The 23,925-nt window shown below is 48.2% G+C and overlaps 1 protein-coding gene across 3 annotated transcripts in view; it reads right to left on the bottom strand.

Moving 5' to 3' along the window:
- Positions 1 to 9,630: 9,630 nt before the first annotated feature.
- The window catches only part of NUP214 (nucleoporin 214), a 1,006,718-nt gene continuing 992,423 nt past the window's right edge, over positions 9,631 to 23,925 (bottom strand). For all 3 annotated transcript variants that reach the window (XM_069609281.1, XM_069609279.1, XM_069609280.1), the window contains one exon: positions 9,631 to 9,846. In XM_069609281.1, the coding sequence (XP_069465382.1) occupies positions 9,813 to 9,846 (34 nt within the window). In that variant the 3' untranslated portion in view covers positions 9,631 to 9,812. The remainder of the gene's footprint in view (positions 9,847 to 23,925) is intronic.

The following is a 23,925-nucleotide window of genomic DNA, read 5'->3' as shown; positions in this document are numbered from 1 at the left end:
GCAGTTCGAAAGGCTACTCTTTTTGGATTTAATCTTGTTTTGTAAAAGAGTGATTTTGTCTGCTAATGCTTGTTGAAATTTTGTACACCAGGCCGCATCCTTAATACAGTCCTTAGTAGGAGGTGCTGGTGATCCTAATTCCTTTAGGATGCTAAAGATCCCCTTGGTGCTTGATTTGGCGTTATGGATTCTGGTGTTGTAGGCTTCTTTTTTGGTGGATAGGATGGCAGTTTTATAGGATGCAGCTTCTGTGGCGAAGATGGTTTTGTTATGACAGGAGGGTGATTTTCGCCAAGAGGCTTCCGCTGATCTTTTGGTGTTCCTTAGTATTTTTAACTCAGGTGCTAACCCACTTATTAAGGTGGGCAATAGGTTTGGCTTTTTTTATTTTGAGCGGTGCAGCGATGTTTAGGGCTGATTCAAGTGTAACATTGTATAGGTCGACTACCTTGTTCGAGTCAAGTTTCTTGTACTTGGCTGCGTCCAGGATATTATTGATGAGCGGCCGTAGACTGGAAATGGAGATTTCTCAACAGTTTCTGGAGAGGGTGGGGGGGGGGGGTTTCGGCAATAGTGATGCAAGGGGAGGGGGGTTATTCCTTGGATAGAGAACGAAATAAGGTGATGGTCTGACCAGGCGACTGGTTCATTCTAGAGAATTGTGACGGTGCAATTAAGGTCAGACACCCAGTCCAATATTCGGCCTTTGGTGTGTGTGGGTTCTGTTATTCTGTGTTGGGCGATGGAAATTTCCAAGGCTAGGGCATGCGAGTCGTTAGGGTCCTAGGTTGAGGTTGCCCAAGAGGATGGTTTGGGAGCCATGTTTGGGGTTGGTGGATAGGAGATTGGTAAGGTCTTCATCAAAGGATGCGTTCGGGCCTGGAGGGCGATAGATGAGATGCATCAGGATAATTAGGGTGGGTGAGTGAGTGCAAGTTTAACTGATAAAGGTTCTGCAGAGGGAAGGCTGGTATGGGACCTGGCTCGGAGGCCCAGGTGGGTTTTTGTGATGAATGCCACTCCCCCCCCTTTGCCTGAATTTCTGTCAGCCCAGATAATCGTGTATCCCTCTGGCAGGGCTAAGGAGATTGCTGGGCCTGCCGCCTGATGGAGCCAAGTTTCAGTAATGACCAAGAAGTCCAGGCGGTTGGTTGTAACGAGGTCAGCAATATTGAGGGCATGGGCCACTAGTGAGCGGGCACTGATGAGTGCTCCTTTGATGATGGGTGGTAGGGTAGCGGCTCTAGGTCCTCCTGTGCTTGGATTTGTTGAAGATGATGGGGATGATGTGGCAATAGTTGGCAATGGTGTTGTGGTTGAAGTAGGCGGAGAGTAAGGAGGCTCAGACATAGCTGCTGCACAGGCCATTGGGAGGCGCTTTTTGGGGGTGTGCATGGTGTGTTGAGAGAGCATCCTTAGAGTGACCTTGTGGTTGGGGAAACGAGAGCCTAGTCTCATGTTTCTAATGTCGACTGGACATGGGATGAGTGGGGTGGGAGGAGCTGCAAATCGCTGTATCCATTCAATGGGGGTGAGAGAGGGATTGGTTGCAGTCCTAGTGATGGTGTCATCTGTGGAGATATTATTGCTAGGTTGGAGAGGTGGAAGGAAGTTAGTTGGGGTTATGGTGTGGAATAGTGGGAAGGAGGAGGCCATGGCAAGGGTGACTCTATGGAAGGTGGCATTGGTGTAGTGGAATCGGGTGAGGAAGGGAGGACAGAGAGGGGGTTTGCAGTAATCTGCTAAATTCTAAGGGGTACCGTAATGCTGCAGCTGGGTTACAGTATATGGCGAGAGCAACTTTCAATGCATTACGGGCCATTAAGCCTGGATATAATCTTTCCTGTCCAACCGCACCACCAGGGTATTTGCAGCCTCGCCTTCTGCGGATCCGATTCTCATCCATTGCGGCGTACCACAAGGATCGTGCGTTTCTCCAACGCTCTACAACATCTTTACCAAGCTCCTCTTTGACCGCCTCGACAACCTGGGTGTCACATATACCAATTATGCTGATGACATTCAGGTTCTCATCACCATCACGGGGGGTGGGGGGGCTATGAAGATGATTGTAAAAGAGTCACAGAGATCTACCTGGAAATCCAGGTGTGGATGGCAGAATACTTACTGCCTTTGCCTCAACAACGATAAAACAGAGCTTTTGATTGTCGGTTCCCAAAACCGCCTGAACAAACTAGACCCCCGCTATGCCTCCATCAACATCGATGGTAACCCAATCAAAGTGGCCAAAGAGTTCAAAACTCTGGGAGTCTACCTTGACACCACATTGTCCCTCAAAAAGCAGGTAAACGCAACCACGTCCTCTACGGCTTACACTAACAAATTAACGCCTGCAAGCAATTCCTCTTGCCTAGTAGTTGCATCACACTAGCCAGGGCCCTTGTGTTATCCAAGATAGACTACTGCAACTCTACCTAGGCACGCCCGAAAGGGAACCTCAACAAACTCCAGTTCCTGCAAAATAACGCCCTAAGAGCAGCTCCAGGTATACCAAGATCCATGCATATCTCCAGCTTCAGAAACGACGCCCACTGGCTCCCAATTCAGGACAGAATCGCTCTTCGCACACTGGTCATCACCCACAAGTGCCTATCAAACACCGCCCCCAAATACCTAGCTGTTAAATTTAACATACACCAACCAGCCAGACCTACCTGGACCATCTACTCGCACTGCCTAACCGTGCCAAGATTCCTACTGAAAAGAGCTGGGGGAGCAAACTTCCCAGTGCTAGCTGAAAAACAATGGAATGCCCTCCCCCTCAGCATCAGGTCGGAATCCGTATTCTGGACCTTCAGACCAAAAGTCAAAAGCTGGCTTTTAGGGAAGCTCCCTACTTGCTCAATCCCTGAGACTGCCTTGGTACCCGGCCCAATGTAATCTCGCCTGACATTGGCTCCCCTCTTCGACCACATACTGTAACCCCTGGTCACCCTGCACTTATCTCCGTTGTTGTATACTCCCCATGTATATTCACTTTGTCCCAATTCACCTTGTAAAAACCTCTTGTATTAATCTCCTGTTAACTCATGCTTGTATAACCTTGCAATCTCTGTATAAGCTTGAAGAACCCAGTTACCCGAGTGTTCGGTGCGCCGTACCAATAAAGAAACTAAATTAAGCATGAAGTACAGGTGGGCTAATGGGGTGGTCTAGCACGGTGAGCAAGTGCTGAAAATACTAAACCAATAATGAATGCAAAGGATGGGCAGGCTAGTACATGTACACTGAGGCAAATAATACAATGTCAAATCAATTCAAGCAGGCCGATTAATGTGATCAAACACGGTGAACAGGTAATGCAGCAACAATGAATGCAATGGAAGGTGGGCTAGTACACGCTGGCACAGGGACTAGTACACTGAGGCAAATAATGCAGTGTACAGATAAATTGAAACAGGCCGATTAATGCGATCAAACACAGTGAACAAAGATTGCAGCAAAAATAAATGCAATGGAAGGTAGGCTAATACACGTTGGTACCGAGACTGGTACTCCGCAGTGAATTATGCAAAGTACAGATCAATTTGATCAGGCCGGTTAATGTGGTCAAACACGGTGAACAGGTATTGTAACAATAGATACGATGGTTTAGGCAGGCAGGTAATAATCAACAAAGTAGTTTGAAAGTGAATAATACAACGTACAGAGCAGTTGTTACAAGTGTGCAATGCGGCTAGCGGGGTCATGCAGAGTGACAAGTAATGGTATCCGCAGTCCATAACAGTGCTAGGAGGGATAAGAGGAGTTGACATAGTACAGGACTGGATATGATGAAACTGGTGACATGGCAATGGTGGAGGGAAAGTGGGGCGACGAGGCAGAAGAGGGTAACGACTTCGGTAGTACAATACATGATTTGGAGAGGGCAGTTTATACACGTGGTACTCACAACGTGGGTAGTCGCAGAACCAGACTTCTGGCCGACGGTCTGTACGGCAACAGTCAGGCACAGGACAGGTAGAAGTCCTTAGGTCGTGGTCCTTCGGGCAGTGGGTCGTCTTACGCCTTGCCGGCATAGGATTGGCCCAAATAAGAAGTCAGCAGCCAATCGGGTAAAGTAGCCAAAAAAGATGAAGGACTACCGACCAGCTTCGGAGAACGAAGGAATTACGGCCATTTTAGAAAGGGCAGAGTCTCGTGGGGAGTAATGGATGCCTGTGGACAAAGGCCCACGGGCGAATGAGATCAGATGCACAAAGTAACGGGGGCAAACCAAATGTAATGCCACATGGCCAGTAGCAATTGCAGCGCGATCCGCTCAATAATAAGAGGTTGGACATCAAGGTTGGAGCGGCTGTAATATGGGCCATAGGCTTACCTCAAGGAATGAGGCTGTTGTGGAGTGGGGGCCACTGCTCCTGCAGTGGAGTGGAGCTCCTGCTCCTCTGGGATACAGAGGCAGACTGAGATGGGAAACCCACCTTGATGCAACACACCGGTACTTTCACAAAAACTATGCGACGACCTCGCAGACCACTTCAAAAATAAAATCACTGACATACATCGGATCATACAAAGCAGACCAATCAACCAGACCGTGCACCATACCACCTACCCTGGAACCACAGAACAAGCTGCAAAGCTTCACCCAAATAGCAGCAGATATTCATCAAGCTGGTGAAAGATAGCAATAAAGCAGGCTCCCAATTGACCCCTGCCCTCCAGATATCTATATATCAATCCTTATGCAAGGCTTTTCCACTGGAATGCTACAGAAGCGTCTTCAACCAATCGCTCTCAACAGAAACAGCGTTCATCAGACCACTCCTCAAGGATACTATGGGTGATGTGCAATGTTCCCTCTAATTATTTTGCTCTATGTGCGGAACTGGTTTGCTGTTGTGCGCACATTATTTTACATGTGCGCAACTGACTAATGAGGTAAGCCACTTTGTGAGCGTGCGTTTGTAGTGAACTACCGTCACAGAAGAGAGTTTGGAAAGTAATTTCCTCTTCCCGGCCACTTCGATTCTTGACAAATCTTACAATCTTACTACACTTTTTACAAACACAAAGGCTAAAATAGAATATGTTATATGTGATTAAACAGAAAACTCAACCAGTCCAAGACTTCAGCATCTGCCACAGTACCTTGCAAATGTTTTATGCCACTGGTAAATCACTCATGTGTACTACAAAACACAAGTATATGTCGTCAAACTGATGTGGCTGCCAAGAAATTCAGACAGGAGTTCAAGTGTCACTTTAATGAAGTAATTCAAGGGCCAGGAGAACATGCATCTAATAATTTGTGTAAGGATGATAATTGCATCAGAATAGCTGCACCTCAGAATATGATGATCAAATATTCCTGTGCATCTGCTTACTATCCACATTACGTTGTCCTTTGGGTATTGATAACACCAGCCTTACAGCTAAGAGAAATATAGACCATCCATTTTTACTCCCTAAATATGAAAATGTGCCCACCAAAAATGAGAAACAATGAACATTTTGTTTCATCAACCCACAAAGCTCCACTGATATTTTGTCGGATTGGTGACCAGTAGAGCAGTGGCATAGGAACTAATATTAATGCCTGAACTCAACAGGAATTTTAAGGGGAAGAACATCTTTTAATAATCAGAAAGTATTCCTATTGGCAAAGCTAATCACTTTTTTACTCCCTGAAAAATCATTTAGGTCCAGGTAGGGAGCAAAATCTGATTAGAGCCTTGCTTGTAACCCCAACATAGAAAATGAAATGACAGGCGACATAAATATATAAGAATATCACATATATATGCCTTTTAAGTTAATGGCATCAAATCTTGAGAGATAGAACAGATTGAGTCCCTTCGTCTGTAAATGTGGATCCCTGTTCTGTAATTCTTTGTTATGAGTTAAACAAGATGCAGGGAGATGCTAGAGACGATACAGAGTGCATGGTTATATTGAAAAGACCTTAGCAGTTGAGCATAGAAAGAAAAAGGTGCTGTTGTCTAGACGGGTACTAGAATTTCCTATCCTTTAGCAAACGAGCAACACATTTCCTTCAGTGTACTGCCGAAACTTCTGACTTGGTTTTTTTAATTTGCTGCTTTGATCATCACCCGCAAGAAGTGATGACCTGTGTTCTTCCACTCTTACCCTTCCCCGGCCCCTGTGGTTGCCTACAATACTAGTTGATAGAGCACTGTAAAACGTGAGGGATTGTAGTAGTAAGCACTCACTGGGATATTTGCAGAGCCACAATACTTTGCAAGCAAGGCATATTTAATGCCTCAACATATTATGTGCATTTTAAGAATGCCATGACTCTGGCATGTACGCAATTATTTTGCAGCGCATACAAGATTGTTTGCAACATACCCCACACTTATATCATTGTGTAGGATTACGCAGTGCTCAGTGAAACAGTTTTTTGCATAGCAGCGAGTTACCATATAATGTATGATGATCTATGCCCAAAGGAACTCTGAACACTTGGAAACGAGGCAGATTGTGTAAAATCATTCTCCTGTCTGACTATCCGGTGCCCTGATAATATGGACGGGTAATCCCAGGCATAGTTCATACTAATTATCCCTTGTTGGCAAAGTAAATTATATTGCAATGTAGCTCTCTACTTATAGGGTAATGTTATTAATGCTAAAGTAGGAGCCGCTGAGCGTCACATTTGTCTTCTAAAAATCCTTATAGGGCAAATTCATATTTGAGTTTTATAATGTGTTCACTAGCAAGGGCGCTGCTTCAAAGCACTTGCGTCACATATGTACAAAGAAGAGGAAGTATGGGATAAGGTTACACATCCAGGTGGCCTGCTTATTTACAGTCAGTATCCAATATTTTAGCTGGTAGTTAGATTGTATCGTGCTTTTGGTAAGACACAATGAGTAACAGAAATTCTGGCACTTGAACGTTATTCCTGTTATTCGTATCATTCATATTACAACAAACATAAAACCATATCATATCAAGTGGATGTAGGTACACATCTGCTAACCTTTCGCAGAGCCAAGAGAGGAGGAGTCAAGGTTGTCCGGTACTATCTTAATGTGCTCTGGGGCAGAAGTTAGAGTCATAAGGTCAAAGCGTGGTAGAATCAAGTTTAGGAGTCATAGGTGGGGAGGGAACATTATGGTTAATGTGTGCAGGCGTATCTTGGTTAGAATCTTCTGTTAATGGAGCCAGTTTTTCATATTAGTTTTTAACCTCTTATGTGTGTATTTTGCTTTTAGGGATTTTAGGTGTTTATTGTCACCCTTGCATAGTAGCGTAATGCAAATTAGCAGAATATCAAGAATAGTTGCTTATTTTAAGAGAAAGCTCATTTCAATTAATTGCTGTGGCTTGTGCTTTATTACATGATTTTGAATATCTGAGAATTGTCTGTGTGCGCTGCTAAAAATCTTCTGAGCGGCACCCAGAAGGAAGCTGGGCAAGCGCACATGCGCACAGCTTAGAGGGAACACTGGTGATGTGAAAGACCTCTCCAAACACAGACCGCCCAGCAAAGCTGCTAGAGACCTATGTATACGAACAAACACTGCAACATGTAGAAAAACAACTATTGGATCAGGCACAAGTCGGCTTCAGATCCATGAGAGGGACAGAGACGGCACTTCTCTCTATCTGGGATGTTCTGAAGACCAATGTTGATTCCAACACAAACTCAGCATTGATATTACTTGACCTCTCCGCAGCATTCGACAGTCAACCTCACCATTCTCATCAACAGACTGGAAAAAATAGGGATCACCGACATGGCTCTGCTCTGGTTTAAATCCTTCCTATCTGAAAGAACAGAAACAGTATGGATAAACCATTCAAATCCGTGCCACGGGACACCACCTGTGGAGTAACACAAGGATCCTCCCTAACCCCACTACCCTTCAACATCTACCTGTCTCCACTAATCAACCTCATCAAAAGGCACGGCCTCACCTGCTACAACTACGCAGATGACACACAATCATCTAAACATCTAAATAATTTAAGAGGTACAAGAGAACACAACAATAGTAGACTGTCTGAAAGATCTCTACAAATGGATGGACACTAACAGCAACAAACTCAACCCAGACAAGACAGAAATCATGATCATACCCAAAAACCAAGGAAGCAACCAATACATGCCACGGCCCACAGAACTAGGACAACGCTGATGCCATTAATGGAATCCTAATGGACAACAAGCTAACCCTAGAACCACAAATAAACACAAATAAACACAATAAAGCAATGTGTCTTCCACCTACACACGATCAGAAAGATTCAACCATTCCTCTCATTCACGCACAAAACACTAGCCATCATCTCCCTCAACATGTCCAGGATGGACTAACAGCCTATACATCAGAATAACTACTGAAAACATTGCAACGTATACAGAACACAGCACCCAGACTTCTCCTCAATCTCTCACAAAGAGACCACATCACTCCTGCTCTAAAGATGCTACATTGGCTGCCAGTCAAAAAACTAATCACATTCAAAATAATGTGCATAGCGCACAGATCAATCCACGGCCAAGGAGCAGAATTCTTACAAAAGAAAACCACCATTTAGCAGCCGACCAGAACATTCAGATCGAGCAACGACATCCGCCTGGAACCTAAATGATAAAACAAGGAAAAAACTGCCTAGCCGCAAAAATGTGGAACTCCCTCCCGAGAGAAATACAAAACATGAAGGACCACCTAAAATTCAGAAAAATCCTGAAAACCTGGCTCTTCAACGGAGAACCAGACGAACATGAATGAGCAATACACCCCCCCCCCCCTCGGAATGATCACACAAGACAAGATGGAGGACCAGACGCCATCACAACAACATGCGGGAGGTGGGGAGAAGTGGGAGGGAGTCCCGGGCAGACCCACTCCACTGGAGACTAAGGAGAGAGATAGGAGCATCCTAGGTTGAACCACAGACAGAGGGCATTAGAGCTGAAGGGGAAAGAGTAGCGACCCATTAAATAAATCACAGGGCTCAGGGATCTCAAGGACACAGGGAAAAGGCCCCCCCGCCCCTTTTCAAGGGACCCAGGGAGGCCTCAGCGGCTGCACACCAGGATACGCCAGGGACAAAGCATCCCAGCCATCCATTAGTCCGAACACAGGGGGATGGGGAGTGGGGGAGGCTTCATCACTAAACAGGCCTGCAGACCATCCATAAATCTGCACTGAATACAGGAGGGAAGCGCACCACAATGGGCGTGCACTGGCACGGTCCCATTCCTTGGTGGCCAAAGAGGACGGGTACAATGGAGCACCACCACTAACCAACCAACTAAAAAACTCTCCCTCAGCTTACACCTCTCAAACTCTAAACTAAACACAACCATACCTTTACAGCACAACAACCTGCATGCACTTTACTACACCACAATGAAACAAACCACACATCGCACAACAGCACACAACTACCGACCGAAAAATCACACTTACACTGATCGAACGTTGTAAACTGAACTGAACCTGCCAAAAAGCACTCACAGCTCTCTTGCGCTTTTTTACCCCCACTCAGTCCTACTAACATACCCTACCCTCTTACTTTTCAGATCCGCCAGAGCGCCAGGGGACCACTCCGGTGGTGAAAGTGCTTAATACAAATATCCTTTAACATAACATCTGTGCATGCAAAGAACAACCAGTGTCACAGCAGTGTACTAAAATAGTTTATTATAGGACAACAGAAATGAGCTGTATACAAATCTGCAAATAATTCACTGAGCATGGTGCGTGAGCGAAGGAAACAAAACAATTACTTTTAACAAAAGTGCTGCTCAAGGCCAAGAAACTACAGAGGAAGGGTGGCTGCTGACAGGTGGAAAACAACTCAGTCCTTCAACTCCGCCAACCACTAAAGCCAGAGGCAGATCTATAAAAGAAAAGAGGTGGTTAGTAAAGTAGGAACATGTGTACCTCAACCACAGTTTGTGGTATTTACAGAAGCAAGTGCACTCCAAAGCTCAGTCTGTGTAAAGTAACAAGAAGGAAGGGGTGTACAAGAGAGCACTGTGTGTGGAAGGAACAAACATTTGTGCACCAACCAGCAGTAGGGGCAAGCATTCACCAACCACAATCTGAGCTACCACAAGCACAGATATCACCATAGTATAGTAGGTTCAGAACACGTTCCCACAGTAACTCTTAGTCCTTGATCCTTGCTTCCTTCACTCACACACTGGATGGGATACTCTGTCCTTCGAGGACAGGGTCAGAGTATGTGCCAGCAAACAAACATAGGTTGAAGAGTACCTAGCTACCTATGTTCCCTGGCAACTACCCAAGCCTGTAAGCTTCATCAATGCTGTTCCCTTTCCCATTCTGAGAATTAGAGAGGGTTTGGAGGATGGCTCGTTGTAAGGAAAGCAGTATTGGAGTATTAGGAGAAAAAAGGGTCACTAGGGTTAATAATTACTTTGTTGAATTGGCCAATTCATATTTTTTTCCACAAAATCATAGAAACATTCAAAAGGTTATATCACTATACAAAACAACACCGATCCACTCCACTGGCAGACATCAAATGCTCTGTAAGAAAGTGCATTTCTTATATTAAAAATCTTCCTTTTTGAAACCACACAAAACGAACATCTCCCCACCTTCCTCCAAAGTATGTTTTCTTTCATAACTGATCTTCAAGGCCACCTACTTTGTCCTGCAATTAGTCCCTATTGCAAGAACAGTTGACGATCACTGGGGTACTATTCAACATGCCTGGGAGTTCCCTTGTGTGCATGCCTATTTGGTGCACACAGTTTCAATTGGTGCACTATCTCTGGTGGACTTATCTGATCACATAATCAATATATTAAGAGTAATGGGAAGAATTATTGGAACATTATCGGCTTGGATTCTCATACCCCAAAACATTTTTAACATTTTTCTTGCTGGATTAAAGTCTACTAGATTTTGTATTTGGGTTTATATAGTGGAAAACAAGCTAGGCAGCAACAGTGCACTGTAGAAGTAATTTGAGGTAAACAAAGGTCAGTGGACGGGGATCTTACAAGTTATAGTAGGGATTCCATACTACGGGTAGCAGGACCTAAATGTACCCTAGGCAATATTCCCTTAAGAGCAGGGTCTTGAGTGCCTATCTGACCCGGAGGAGAGAGCCCCGTTTGCGAAGGGTTTCATCTTCCACTAGGCTTGTAAATATGTACTTGTCGCTGTACCAAACATGGCAGAGAGGTCAAGAAGGACCAAGAGGCAGGAATTGCTGTTCTCTACGAATTGGAAAGCATCAACTATAACCTGGATTTGTATTTTGATTAGGAACCTGTCTTCCATAGTTACAACAGGGACTGTAATTCAAATTCATCTCTAATATATGTGGTTCAGAACAGGCAATTTTAGATGGTGAGACCCTCCATGTGGTTTTTCCAAGAATTCATTTATTGTAAGGTTTATTGCCCCACCCTACCCCCAATACCTCCTCCCAGCTCCATGCATATTCTGACAGTACATGTTATGATTGAGAATGATTTACCAATATATGGCAGCATGTTGATGACAGATTAACCTCCCATGATGTAACACAAGGAAATATGGGTTCTTTTTGACTGCTGGTCATCTCACCTTTACTACTCCTACCCTTTGGGCCACACCAACATGAGTGCCAACTGCAATCCCCGGTAGAAATACAACTCCACTACCTCTATATGTAGATTTACAATGTGAATGCCCGTCTCTGGGTCTTTTTTCAAGATCTGTTTATTGAGAAGAACAGAAAGAACCAGAAATATAACCATCTTTAATTCATCAAGAGCTGGTTTATCACAGCCAAATTACAAGAATGTCATCTATGTATTATTAGCAGAGTGACTCCAATTTTTCCATGAACATAATAGTATTTTTTCACACATTTCTGCATGACATTTTCTTTTTACATATCCTGTATAATGTCTCACCCCCTGTGATACCTTTTAACACTCTAGGTAATAGTTATAAGAGTTCATAGTCTTAACACTGACTTTAAAATGTATCTTATTGTTTTATGCCATCTTGAGCACACACTTTCGCCCGCCCCCCCAATCTAACCCAAGGTCTAGGAGCTATAATGGTGAACCAGCTTGAAAGCATGTTTGTAGGCCGACTGTAAACTTAAGTGGAGATGCTCACTGCAAGCTAAAGGTGAGAAGATTGATATGACTCCTACGTTGGCACGAGGAAGCAAAAATTCAGGTGTTGAGGCATGACACCGAGTGTAATGGCCACTAAGTTTGCCGGCGTCTGCTCTACCGATATTTATTTGGTGGCTGGTGCTGGCATATAAAGAAGATGCAGATTACTTTGGGCTCTGAATCAGCTGTGTGACTCCATGCAGATTTCGTTCTCTGATGCTGTTTTGGTGACAGCAGCAGATGGGTGCAGACACATCAGGATTTCCAGTCAGGTGTAATCAGCCTGCTCCATTTGACGCATTGTGTATGTGAAGAAGCGTGGTTTATGAAGATGCCGCCTGGGACATGACTTTTCTCTTGCGTTTGATATTCTCTCAAGACAAATATTTTACAATGGTTTATTGGATAGCATCTAAAAACCTGTGGCATACAAGGACAACTTTCATCACGTTGCTATCCAGGCGGTTGGAGTATCTCATTGCAAGTACTAAACACCTTCTGCTCGCCTCACTAAACCCTTGGATATATTTTATAGCACAGCGGGCATGTAAATAAACAGAGCACAACTGCAGCTTCTCGGTTTCTATTTCTTGGCTTGAATGCTGTGCCTTGCTATCTGCATATGTAACCTCCGGTCGGGAGGGGGGAATGGGGGGATACAAGGAAGAAACCCCGGCACGGCTTCGTGCCGGGTTTCTCAACATGAAAATGTATGAAAATCGGATCCCCGACGCTGGCCGTGCCGGGGACCCTGAAAATGGAAAAAGAAAAATCAGATCCCCGGCGCAGCAGGAAAACCTAGTGCATGTGCACGCAAGGGTACCCTTTACTCCAAAAGAAAAAGAAAAACGGTTGCAGGCACGAGCGGAGAGCGCCGGGGGGGGGGATCAGTTGGTGAAAGCCTGCAACAGGGATCATGGCACTCCGCTCAGCACCTGTAGCCCTAACCACTGCTAGGGACGTGTAAGCACTCCCCTGATAGGTAGGGGAGCGCCCTAACCACTGCTGCTGCCCCCCAGGTGGCCCTCATTCCAAGGCACAATTATTGGCACTGCCCATAGCAGGGGAGTGCCTTGAATTTGTTTTAGCCCTCCAGTGGCATACTTTAAAAATAAGGGCCACCTCCCTTACAGGTGGCCCATCAGAACTCCCTGGGCCACACATGGCACGGGTAGAGTGAGTAGTGTGGGCCCCCCCCCCCACGCTGCCTCAGAGTGCTAGGCTGACACACACAGTCCAGCCTACATAAAGATTTAAAGACTTTGGGGCTCCCACAACCCTTACTGCTGCTTCCGCCGCCTGCCACCCCCTGCCCGGAGAGTCACCATCAAAGAGCGCAGGAAGGAAGATCAAGCAAGGACCTTGAGACAGCCTTGGCCAGGTTGTCTTGCAATTAAGGTCTTTTTAAATAGTTTTTAATAAAGTGCACTGTATAGATTTTGTATATATTTTTAAAGACACTTCATATTTTAATTCTTTTTTTTACTAACGCAGCTGCTTAGGAAAATTTAAGTTGTATATATTGTCTAGTGTTTTGGCCCTTTTTGTAAAAAAAACTCCCAACACCCTGCTGGTGCACTGGGAAAGTATATAAGAAACCTTAGAACTAAAAAAGAGCAGCACGCCAGCTTTCCTTTTGTCCGCCTCTCCTTGTGTGCGCTCCAGTTACTCTAACTTTGTGTTTCCTCCTTAGGGGTATTTGGAGAACCTATTTGCCTTAACCTCTAAATCTTCCCGACACTTACCTTCTGCCTATACAAGTACACCTGGGTGATCTGGAACCCAGAAGCGTGGGGTTTGGAGACAGGCTAAGATGCGGGTCAAGTTATAAGTGAAGGGTTAAGTTGTATATTGAGTGCCCGCCTACACCTGTCTCCCTATAAGGTGCGTTGGAGGATCACCTTGCTACACATAACTGGGTTGAGCGTTTTCTAACCTGTGCCGCCTTATTGTTGGGAGGATGTTTTTAAAAAGTTGCCCACAAACTCTTATGGTTTAATCCTTTTTCACTGTCCGGCATTTTAAATTGGTTTATCTTATTTGTTCTACGTATTCTTGTGGAGAATTTTACTCAATTCAGCGGCTTAGCCCTTTTCCTTTGGGGACTATGGCTTGTTTATTCTCAATATGGCTGCTCAAGAGGGCATCATTAGCAAAGACCCTGCTCTTACATCCACAAGTCCTCACAAAAGACCTAAAAGGGACACCGCTCCTCCAAAAAACTCCATTTCCGATCTTACCATACAAACCATTTTAAAGGAATTAAGAGATTTTAAACCCTTCATTGAATCGACTAATAGTCAATTACAGCAGTTGGATGACAGATGGTCTTCTTTTGAATCCAGGATGGAAGAAGTGGAAAGGATTTGCAAGGTAAAGAATGTCTCCAATAAAGTTGTACAGCATGAATCGGCCATGAAAATCCTCCAGAAGCACACTGTGTAGCATGGAAATCTATGCCTTATAGGTCTACTTGAGCGAGTCGAGGTGAGAAGACCCTATTCTCTCTTTCAGAAGCATGTTATTCAAGCTTCTACCCTTATCAAAGAGTTTTTTAAGCATCCAAACAACCCATAGGGTAGGCCATGAATTGGCTCCTATGACAAGAAAGCAATGGTCTAGAAAATTAAGCTTCGCCTTACTGGTGTTTACCCAGCTGCAGATGATAATGAACAAAGTTTGGGCATCTAAGCAATTGGTATGGAATCATAATCTAAAGTCTGCAATCCTGGCCACACAGTAGCCGAGCGCCCTCTTCGGGTCCAGCCTGTGCAGCCTATTCTCATCCCTGGAAAAGGGCGGTGAAGGGGAGAAAACCGGCAGATCAATGCTTTGAGCAATGTGAAACTCTGACACCACCATGGGAAGAAATTTAGGTCGGACTTTAAGTGAAGCCTTCTCCTTGAAACTGTGCAGAAAGGGCAGCTTGCAAGAAAGAGCCTTAAACCTGCTTAAACGCCTTGCTGACGTGAGCACCACCAGAAAGGCTAGCTTAAAGGTGAGTAACCTAACCGAAGAAGAATGCATCGACATGATCGGAGCCGCTATCAAAAAGGTCAGCACTAAATTGTGATATCCCAATCCAGAATCACAAATGATGCAGGTGGAAACCTATTCACATGTGTTGAGACCCGCCTGCAGAGCCTGACAGGCCACTCCCTTGCCATCGTTCACCATACCCAATTTATATCCAATAAGCCATCTCTTATCTGGGAGAGGTCTAGCTGCCTCAGCTATTGTCCTCCACAGAATGTGTGAATACTTAGTGTAGGCATAGCTGGCACTGGCTGCCTTCAAAGCCATGCTTATTAACACAAAGACCTTTTTTGCTAGGGTGTCAGTCTGGTCTTTTTGGACTCTCTGTCCGTGGACAGATTGGATGTGGGTGTGGCTGGCCGTGAATTCACTGTTGCAGCTTGGACCAACAACCCTTCTGAAGTAGGGTGCGCTGAGAGAAAAGGCAAGTCTCCCCCGGTTGGATTATATTTCTTAGTTAGCTCAGGGTACACGATTGGAGTGAAACATGGCTTATTCCACAATGTACCAATGGGGCCCTTATCCATAATGTTCTTAAGGTTATAGTACATGAGTAGCTTGGCCGGGTTACCCAGCACAAAGCAAGGGTGTCCTTTTCCACTGTCTTCCTCTTCTGTGAACTGGGGTGTGCATAAGGGGATGTTTGCAACTCTCGGTCAGATGAGATGTCAAGCCCACTTACCTCATGCATCTGTGAAGTAGTCTGCTTCCCCATACTCCCCCGCTCATTGGCTCCATACCAAATGGGACCAGATCCCGTTCTTTGTCAAAGATCGACCTCATGGAGTGAAAAAAACTCTGATCTAGACTCCAGAGCAAATGGACTGCCGACACAGACTTCAGTGGACCCGCTTTGATGAAACCTCTCGACTCCAACACCTCGAGGGCACTTCGGCACCGCTATCTGATTTGTGAATGACAAGGGCATAGATCTTGATGTGGCCATCAGGATGCAGAGCCTTTGGGTGCAACTGGTGCCTGGGCAGCCTGTGGCTTCATGGTCGGAGTCGTGCCTGCTGCTGCTTTTTGAAAGCGTTGGAACATTTAACTCCTCCAGATTCTCTCGGGCTCCTTCGACAAACCAGAATTGTGTCTAGGCCGGTGGCATCTCTTGACGAGAAGAACAAATGGTGTGACTCACTTCGGGAGTGCAAGCACTTTTTTGCAAGTCCCTCTCTGGCGTAGACACTTATGTGTTGGGCTGGGTGACTGGCCGGTCGATGGCACCGGAGACTTCGAAGGAGGCCGCCCAAGTGCCAATTTCCCAATCGTTCCCTGATGGCCTTTGGGTTCATTTGTTGACAGGAACCACACTGCTTGAGGCAGTGTTCCTTCTTGAGACACCAGACGCAAATACTCCGTGGGTCTGTGATGACAGCTTCGATACCCAGTCCTGAAAGACCTTGAAACCAGAGGCTTTAGGGCCAGACATATCAGCGCTGACCAGAAAAGAATTCTCTTGCTTAAGAGAATCGCGTTCTGAAACGGCGTGTAGCAAAAAGGAACTAAGGTGCATGGCATAGTGACGCAATATATGTACTGCTAACGTCACGTCTGGAGTCTAGATGGGGTCGACGTCGAGCTGCACTACGCGCCCTGTCGAAAATGTTTCCGAGCAGCAGATGCTGGAAGGGGTATTTATCATATCAGGAATCTGTGTGAGAATGCAATCCATTGAAGCATGCATCTATTCATGGGATAAAGCGCAAACCTACCAAGGCAGCAACAGAGTGCTGTACATACGGGATGCACCCCGTGCTTTATAAGTAAGCATGTGGGTGAAGGCGAGGAGCTGGGATTGATAGGAGTAGCCGGACAGGGGATCAGTTCCAGAGTTGGGGAATTCAGTTTGTATGCCGTGATTAGTGACTTGCGAGAAGTTCTTTGAAGAGTACGGTTGGGATTTGAAGTCCTTCCTAAAGTGTAGGACGGTGGGGGTACAGTCTCAATCTTATTGAAATACTGAGGTTTGCAGATGACAAGGGGAGTTAGCATCAGAAAGGTGTCCGAAAAACACAGGATGACGAAGAGAATGAGCGCTAGCTGCAGCCTGCAGTAGGCGAAAACAAGCAGGTGCACCACAGTACTGCTGAGGCAGTGTTGTACCTTGGATTGGATGGCCTCTCCACCGGGTGACTGTCATTCTTCTCCGGGAGCCCTTTGCAGAACAATCATGTGGATGGCATGCTTTGGGCAGCTCATTTTCCTTTATTGTAGGGCCCACATGAAAGGCCTGCAGTGCTAAGAACTGGATACAAGCTGGTGGGCCCTGGATGAAACTCTTCCCCTGAAAGGATGAACCAGGGACCGCTCCCGTCAGGAAAAACCTCCTGAGGAGTGTGTGATTCTCTCATGGTGGTTGCTGTATTTATACCATTTGACAGCATGTCTGGGGCATTCCTTAGAGAAAATAAGTACTGGTGGCATCTTGCCTCTAACAGGGTCTCTAAATAAGGAACAATCCAATTCCTCAGTGGCCGGATATCAGCATTACTGATCAACCCTGGGCTCATTTACCAACATGGAGGAGGCGAAACATTTCTTTTTGGGTGGCCATAAATCTGATTCTTAGTCATTTTAAACACTTTCTGGAATACACAAGCGCAATTCAAAGGCTCCACAACTGTATAAGGAACACTGGTGACCAGGATCCCAGAGTGTATCAAAGAACAAGTTACTTTCTTACCTGGTAACGTTCTTTCGATGGGATGGTCCGACGACGTATTCCATATCTATGACATGTAATCACCACAGCTGTGCTGCTTCGGAAACTTTTTCGGCGTCTGCGTCCTGCGTCGATGACGTCGATGCGCCGTCGTCGAGGACCTCCTCCGACGTCCGACGCCATCCGATGTGATAAGTAGGACGCACGACGCCCATAGCCTCAGTTATAGTTTTTTCTCCCAGAACGTGTGACATAAGTCAACTGCCAGTCAGACACAAAGCCTTGCGGAACGTAAGCTGCAATCGCAAAATAAATTCTGCAGCGGGGAAGGCAGGGCGGGAGCGATATGGAATACGTCGTCGGACCATCCCATCGAAAGAACGTTACCAGGTAAGAAAGTAACTTGTTCTTCGAGGGGATTGGGTCCTCCGACGTATTCCATATCTATGACAGACTCCCAAAGCAGTACCAAAGCAAGGAGGAGGGAAAGAATTTACAATCAAAATGTAGAATAGCCAATCAAATAGCAGAGCAAAGGACCGCCTTGCCAAAGGCCAGATCCTGTGCTCGGATGGAATCAAGGGAATAGTGACGTACAAATGTATGTACTGAAGCCCAGGTGGCTGCATCACAGATGTTGCGAATAGGAACACCCCTCTGCAGGGCAGTAGACGCAGCCATACCCCTGGTAGAATGGGCCCGCAAGCCAGCCGGTGGGTCCTTACCCGCCAAACGGTAGCACTCCGAGATGGCCAAAATAATCCAGCGAGACAGTCTGTTTCGTCACAGCTTGCCCCAAACGCTTACCAGCGTAACCAATAAAGAGTTGATCATCCACTCTGACCCGGGACATGCGTGAAACATAAAAGCTTAAAGCTCTCCTAGGATCAAGCCTATGGAGCCTCTCCTCTTCCTTACCAGGATGCGGAGGAGGATAGAATGCCGGAAGAACAACCTTCTGGGCCAAATGAAATTCCGTCACTACCTTCGGAAGAAAAGAAGGACGAACTCTAAGGACAACCCTGTCCTTGTGAAATACAGTGAAGGGAGGCTTAACTGAAAGTGCCTGTAACTCACTCACTCTGCGAGCGGAAGTAACCGCAACTAAAAACACAGTTTTCAGAGTTAACAGCCTCAAAGGGCAAGAATGTAAAGGCTCAAACGGAGCACCCATAAGAAACTTAAGAACCAGGTTTAAATCCCAACCGGGCACCAGGAAAGGTGACGGAGGGAACACATTAGTGAGCCCTTTCAGGAACTGTGAAATCGAAGGGATTTTAAAGTAAGAACACTCTTCAGACGAGCGCTTAAAGATGGACAGCGCCGCCAGGTAACCCTTAACGGTACCCACTTGCAAGCCCCTGTGGGCCAAAGAAAGCAAAAAGGACAGAACCATGGGGATGTCACATGCAAAAGGATCCACATTCTGAACTCTGCACCAGTCGCAGAACTTACGCCAACGGTACAGAGACTTAGTTGCCGGCCTTCGGGCCGAAAGCAACACCTCCATCACGTCCTAAGGGAGGTCCCAATCCTTATACCTCAACCTTTCAGAAGCCAAGCGTGAAGGTTGAGGGACCTGACCTCTGGATGGAGAACCTGACCCCCCTCCCGTGAGAGCAGATCGTCTCGGTAGGGAAGACGACGTGGAGGGCAGATGGGCAAGTCGAGAAGGTCCGGGTACCACGTCCTCCGAGCCCACGCCGGGGCAATGAGGATCATCCGGGAACCGAACTTCCGTAACCTCCGCAGCACTTGCGGGATGACGGGGACTGGAGGAAACGCGTACAGCAGCGGGAATGACCACTCCACCACGAACGCGTCTCCTAAGGCTCCTTCTGGAGGAAATTCCCGCGAGCAAAACCTTTCGCACTTCCGGTTGACACTGGAGGCGAAGAGATCCACTTGAGGGGTCCCCCAAAGGGCGAAGATCTCCAGGAGAATCTCCTGAGCCAACTCCCACTCGTGAGAGATCGCGCTCTGCCTGCTCAGAGCGTCCGCCGTCACGTTTTCGGCTCCGGCCAGATGAACTGCCGAGATCGAAACTTCCTGCTGGATGGCCCAGAACTCGAGCTGCATCGCCTCTCTGCACAGAGGAAGTGACCCTGCCCCCCCCCCTTTTTGTTGAGGTAGTGCATGGCCACTGTGTTGTCCGTCAGGATCAGGACATTCTTCCCTCGCACAGACGGCAGAAAAGCCTTCAGGGCTAGCCTGACGGCCCTCCGCTCCAACAGATTGATATGGAGTCTGGACTCCGACGGAGACCAACGACCGCTGACTGTCAGCCCGTTGGCATGAGCTCCCCATCCCGTGAGAGATGCATCCGTCACGATCGTCACCTCCGGCCAGGGAAGCCAAAATGGAGCCCCCTTCATCAAGTTGCCTTCGACGGCCCACCACAGAAGGTCCCGGGCGACCGAGGACGGCACCTGAATCGAGTCCGACATCCTGCCGGAGGACTGCGACCATTGCGTCTTGAGTGCTCACTGCAAAGATCTCATCCGCAGGCGAGCCTCTGGCACCAGAAGAATGCAGGATGCCATGAGGCCGAGCAACCTAAGGAACTCGAACGCTGGGAGCGTCTGGGCATGCTGAAACTTGTGCACCATCTGCTGAATGTGAAGAGCCCTCACCTGGGGAGGAAAACACTGCCCCAGGGAAGTGTCGAGCACTGCTCCGATGTACTGGAGCCGCTGTGTTGGCGTCAAATGGGACTTCTTTAAATTGAGGGAGAAGCCCAGCCTGTGAAGGGAGCGACAGGTGATCGATAGATGATCCAGGACTTGCTCGGGAGAGCTCCCCCTGATCAACCAATCGTCCAGGTAGGGGTAGACGTGAATCCCCCCTTGCCTGAGATGCGCTGCCACCACCACCATGAGCTTGGTGAAAACCCTCGGGGCGGAGGTCAATCCGAACGGCAGGACCCGAAACTGAAAGTGCGAGTCGCCAACCGCGAACCTCAGGTACTTCTTGTGCTTGGGATGGATCGGCACATGGAAGTAAGCATCCTTGAGGTCGAGTGACACCAACCAGTCCTGAAGCTGAAGGGCCTGGAGGACTTGAGAGAGAGTAACCATCTTGAACTTGTCCTTCCTGAGGAGTTTGTTCAAACCGCGCAAGTCCATGATGGGTCTCAATCCCCCGTCTTTCTTCGAAACCAAAAAATAAGGGCAATACCATCCCTTGTTCCTCTCCGCTACAGGCACCAGTTCTATGGCGCCTTTCTCCAGCAGGGCTTGAATTTCCTGCGCAAGGAGCGGATCCGGACTCTGCAAAGAGAGGTTCCCCGGTGGATTGTCGCGAGGCCTGTGCCGAAAAGGAAGACAGTAGCCGTGGGTTATGATCTCCAGAACCCACACATCTGAAGTAATGGCTTGCCACTCTACAAGATGCTGCGCCAGCCTTCCCCCAACCGGCGAACCATGGGACATGGCCTCACGACTGAGCGGGAGCGGCTGCGGCGTTACCTGAGGGCAAAGAGGCAACTGCCCGAGCGGCCTTGGCACCACGGGTACCCTGTCGTCCACCTCTGGTACCCCTGCGTTGGCCTCTTTGACTGCCAGCTCCTCTCGCTTTACTGAAGGATGAGTAATAGCGAAAGGAACCACCCCTCCACTGCTGTCCCCTGGGACGAAAAGGCAGAGGTTGGCGAACTGCAGCGCCCAACGACTTCGCTGCAGCTTTTGAGGTCTGCAACCTCTCAAGGCTCTCGTCAGCCTTGCTGCCAAAAAGGTGTTCACCATCAAAGGGCATGTTGAGGAGCCGGGACTGCACATCAGGCGCAAACCCCGACTTCCGCAACCACGCAAACCTGCGTATCACGGTGCTCGCCACCATGGACCTACTGACGCATTCAGCTAAGTCCAAACCCGACTGAACGGACTCACACATGGCATCCTTACCATCCTGGACCATAGCAAGGAAACCATCCCGTTCATCCCCTTCGGGAACATGTTCAGCCGCTAACGCAACACAGTTCTACAGAGTGTGCGTGAAACATGACAAGGCACAAATGGAGTTGGCCGCCTGAAGCGCCATACCACCAGAAGAAAACACTTTCTTCGCCCAGCCATCAAAACGTTTGTCGTCCCTATCAGGAGGGATGGTAGGGTACGACGCCTGCTTCGCCGGGGCCGTGGCCGCCTGCACCACCAAACTCTCCGGAGTGGGGTGCCTGGTCAAGTAGCAGGGGTCGCCACTGGCTGGACGGTATTTTCGCGACAAGGATCTGCCCACCGCCGGGCGACTCTCCGGAGCAGTCCAAGCCGCCACCACCCTTCTCTGTAAAGCCATATGGAACGGCAGAACCGGGTTAGTTGGGGGACCAACATCAAGGATGTCCGTCAGATCATCCTGCACAAACTCCCCTGGGGGAGCAGACCATCCCAAGTACTCAGAAACCCTAGCCATAAGGCGCCGGTACGAGGAATCAGCATGAGAGCCAGGCTCAGGCCTACAAAACTCCACCTCCGGAGAGGTGTCCAGTCCACTGGCATCATGCAGTGACTGTCTCAACTCGTCAAACTGACTATGGCCCGAGACAATGTCATCCGGAACCTGACTAGGAACCAGGCCATCAGAATCCTCATCCGCCTCTGAAATATAATCCAGGTGGCGAAAAGAAGGCACTCGAGAGTGCTTGCTCTTAACCAGAGCCTTCCTAGGGGGTCCACCCGTGCCCTGGGGTACCTCCGGCACGAAAGGCGTCGAGCGAATCGGCGCCAGCGTCGAGAGAACCGGCATCGGCGCCGAGAGGATCGGCGTCGACGAAATTGGCGTCGACGTCAGATGCAGCGCCTCCAGAATCGGCGGCGTCGACACAGCCCTCGAGGCCGGAGCCCCGAGCGTGTCCCTCGACGACCTGAGCGTCGACGGCATCGACGACTTCCTCGGAGCCAGAGCCTCGAGAAAACCTGTCGACGCCCTCGACGCCGAAGCCTTCTTCGAAGACCTCACAGGTGCACACGGTCTCGAACGCGTCGAGGACCGGGACCTGGAACGGGTACGTCGAGAACGAGTCCCCTTGTCTGAACGGGACCTTTCCCGTGACTCGTGCCGACCACTCTTGCGAGCGGTGTCTCTCGACCTCACACGACCGACCCCACTCGGGGGCGCGGACAGCTGAGTACCCTGCGACTCAAGAATCGCCAACATCTTCTTCCCGAAGGAAGCCCATTCCTCCGGCGTCGCACGGCCCGAGGGGTAAGCGACGTGCCGGGCAGAGCCCTCCGAAGAGGACCTGGAAGACGACCGATGTCGGCGCTTCCGAGAATGCCTCGAAGAGGCAGAGGAGTGGCGAGACCGACTCCTAGAAGGAGACCCACGAGACTTCCGACGATGACACGGAGAGTCACCCCTCGAATCATCCGTCAAAGCCCCGCAGACTTCGACTTCCGGGGCTTGGACACCCGACCTACCGACAACTTCTTCTTACGTTCGCGTAAGGCTTTGGACGTGAGCGACTGGCAGTCGATACAGTCATCCGTGTCGTGGGCCTCCCCGAGGCACCAGAGGCAGGCGTCGTGCGAGTCCGTCACCGACATCTTGGACCCACACTCCCCGCACTTCTTGAAACCCGGACGCGGGGTCGAAGACGAAGTAGAAGACACCTTCAGAAGGATTAACACAAACAAACAGGTTCGAAGAACCGAGAAGAACAGAACTCCAAAGAGTCGAGGCGTTCAAACCGAGAAACACGAAGCAACACGTTCGCGGAAAAAACGGAACTGAGGCTATGGGCGTCGTGCGTCCTACTTATCACATCGGATGACGTCGGAGGAGGTCCTCGACGACGGCGCATCGACGTCATCGACGCAGGACGCAGACGCCGAAAAAGTTTCCGAAGCAGCACAGCTGTGGTGATTACATGTCATAGATATGGAATACGTCGGAGGACCCAATCCCCTCGAAGAACATGTTACTCTCTTACCTGGTAACGTTCTTTCGATGGGATGGTCCGACGACGTATTCCATATCTATGACATGTAATCACCACAGCTGTGCTGCTTCGGAAAATCTTCGGCGTCTGCGTCCTGCGTCGATACGCCGCCCTCAAGGACCTCCTCCGACGGCCGACGTCACTGGATGTTAGAAGTAGGACGCACGACGCACGTAGCCTCAGTTGTAG

The sequence above is a fragment of the Ambystoma mexicanum genome, chromosome 8 (genome assembly GCF_040938575.1).
Source record: "Ambystoma mexicanum isolate Mex_15411 chromosome 8, UKY_AmexF1_1, whole genome shotgun sequence".
In the NCBI taxonomy this organism is placed as follows: Eukaryota; Metazoa; Chordata; class Amphibia; order Caudata; family Ambystomatidae; genus Ambystoma; species Ambystoma mexicanum.
This window is presented reverse-complemented; position numbering and strand designations above follow the sequence as displayed.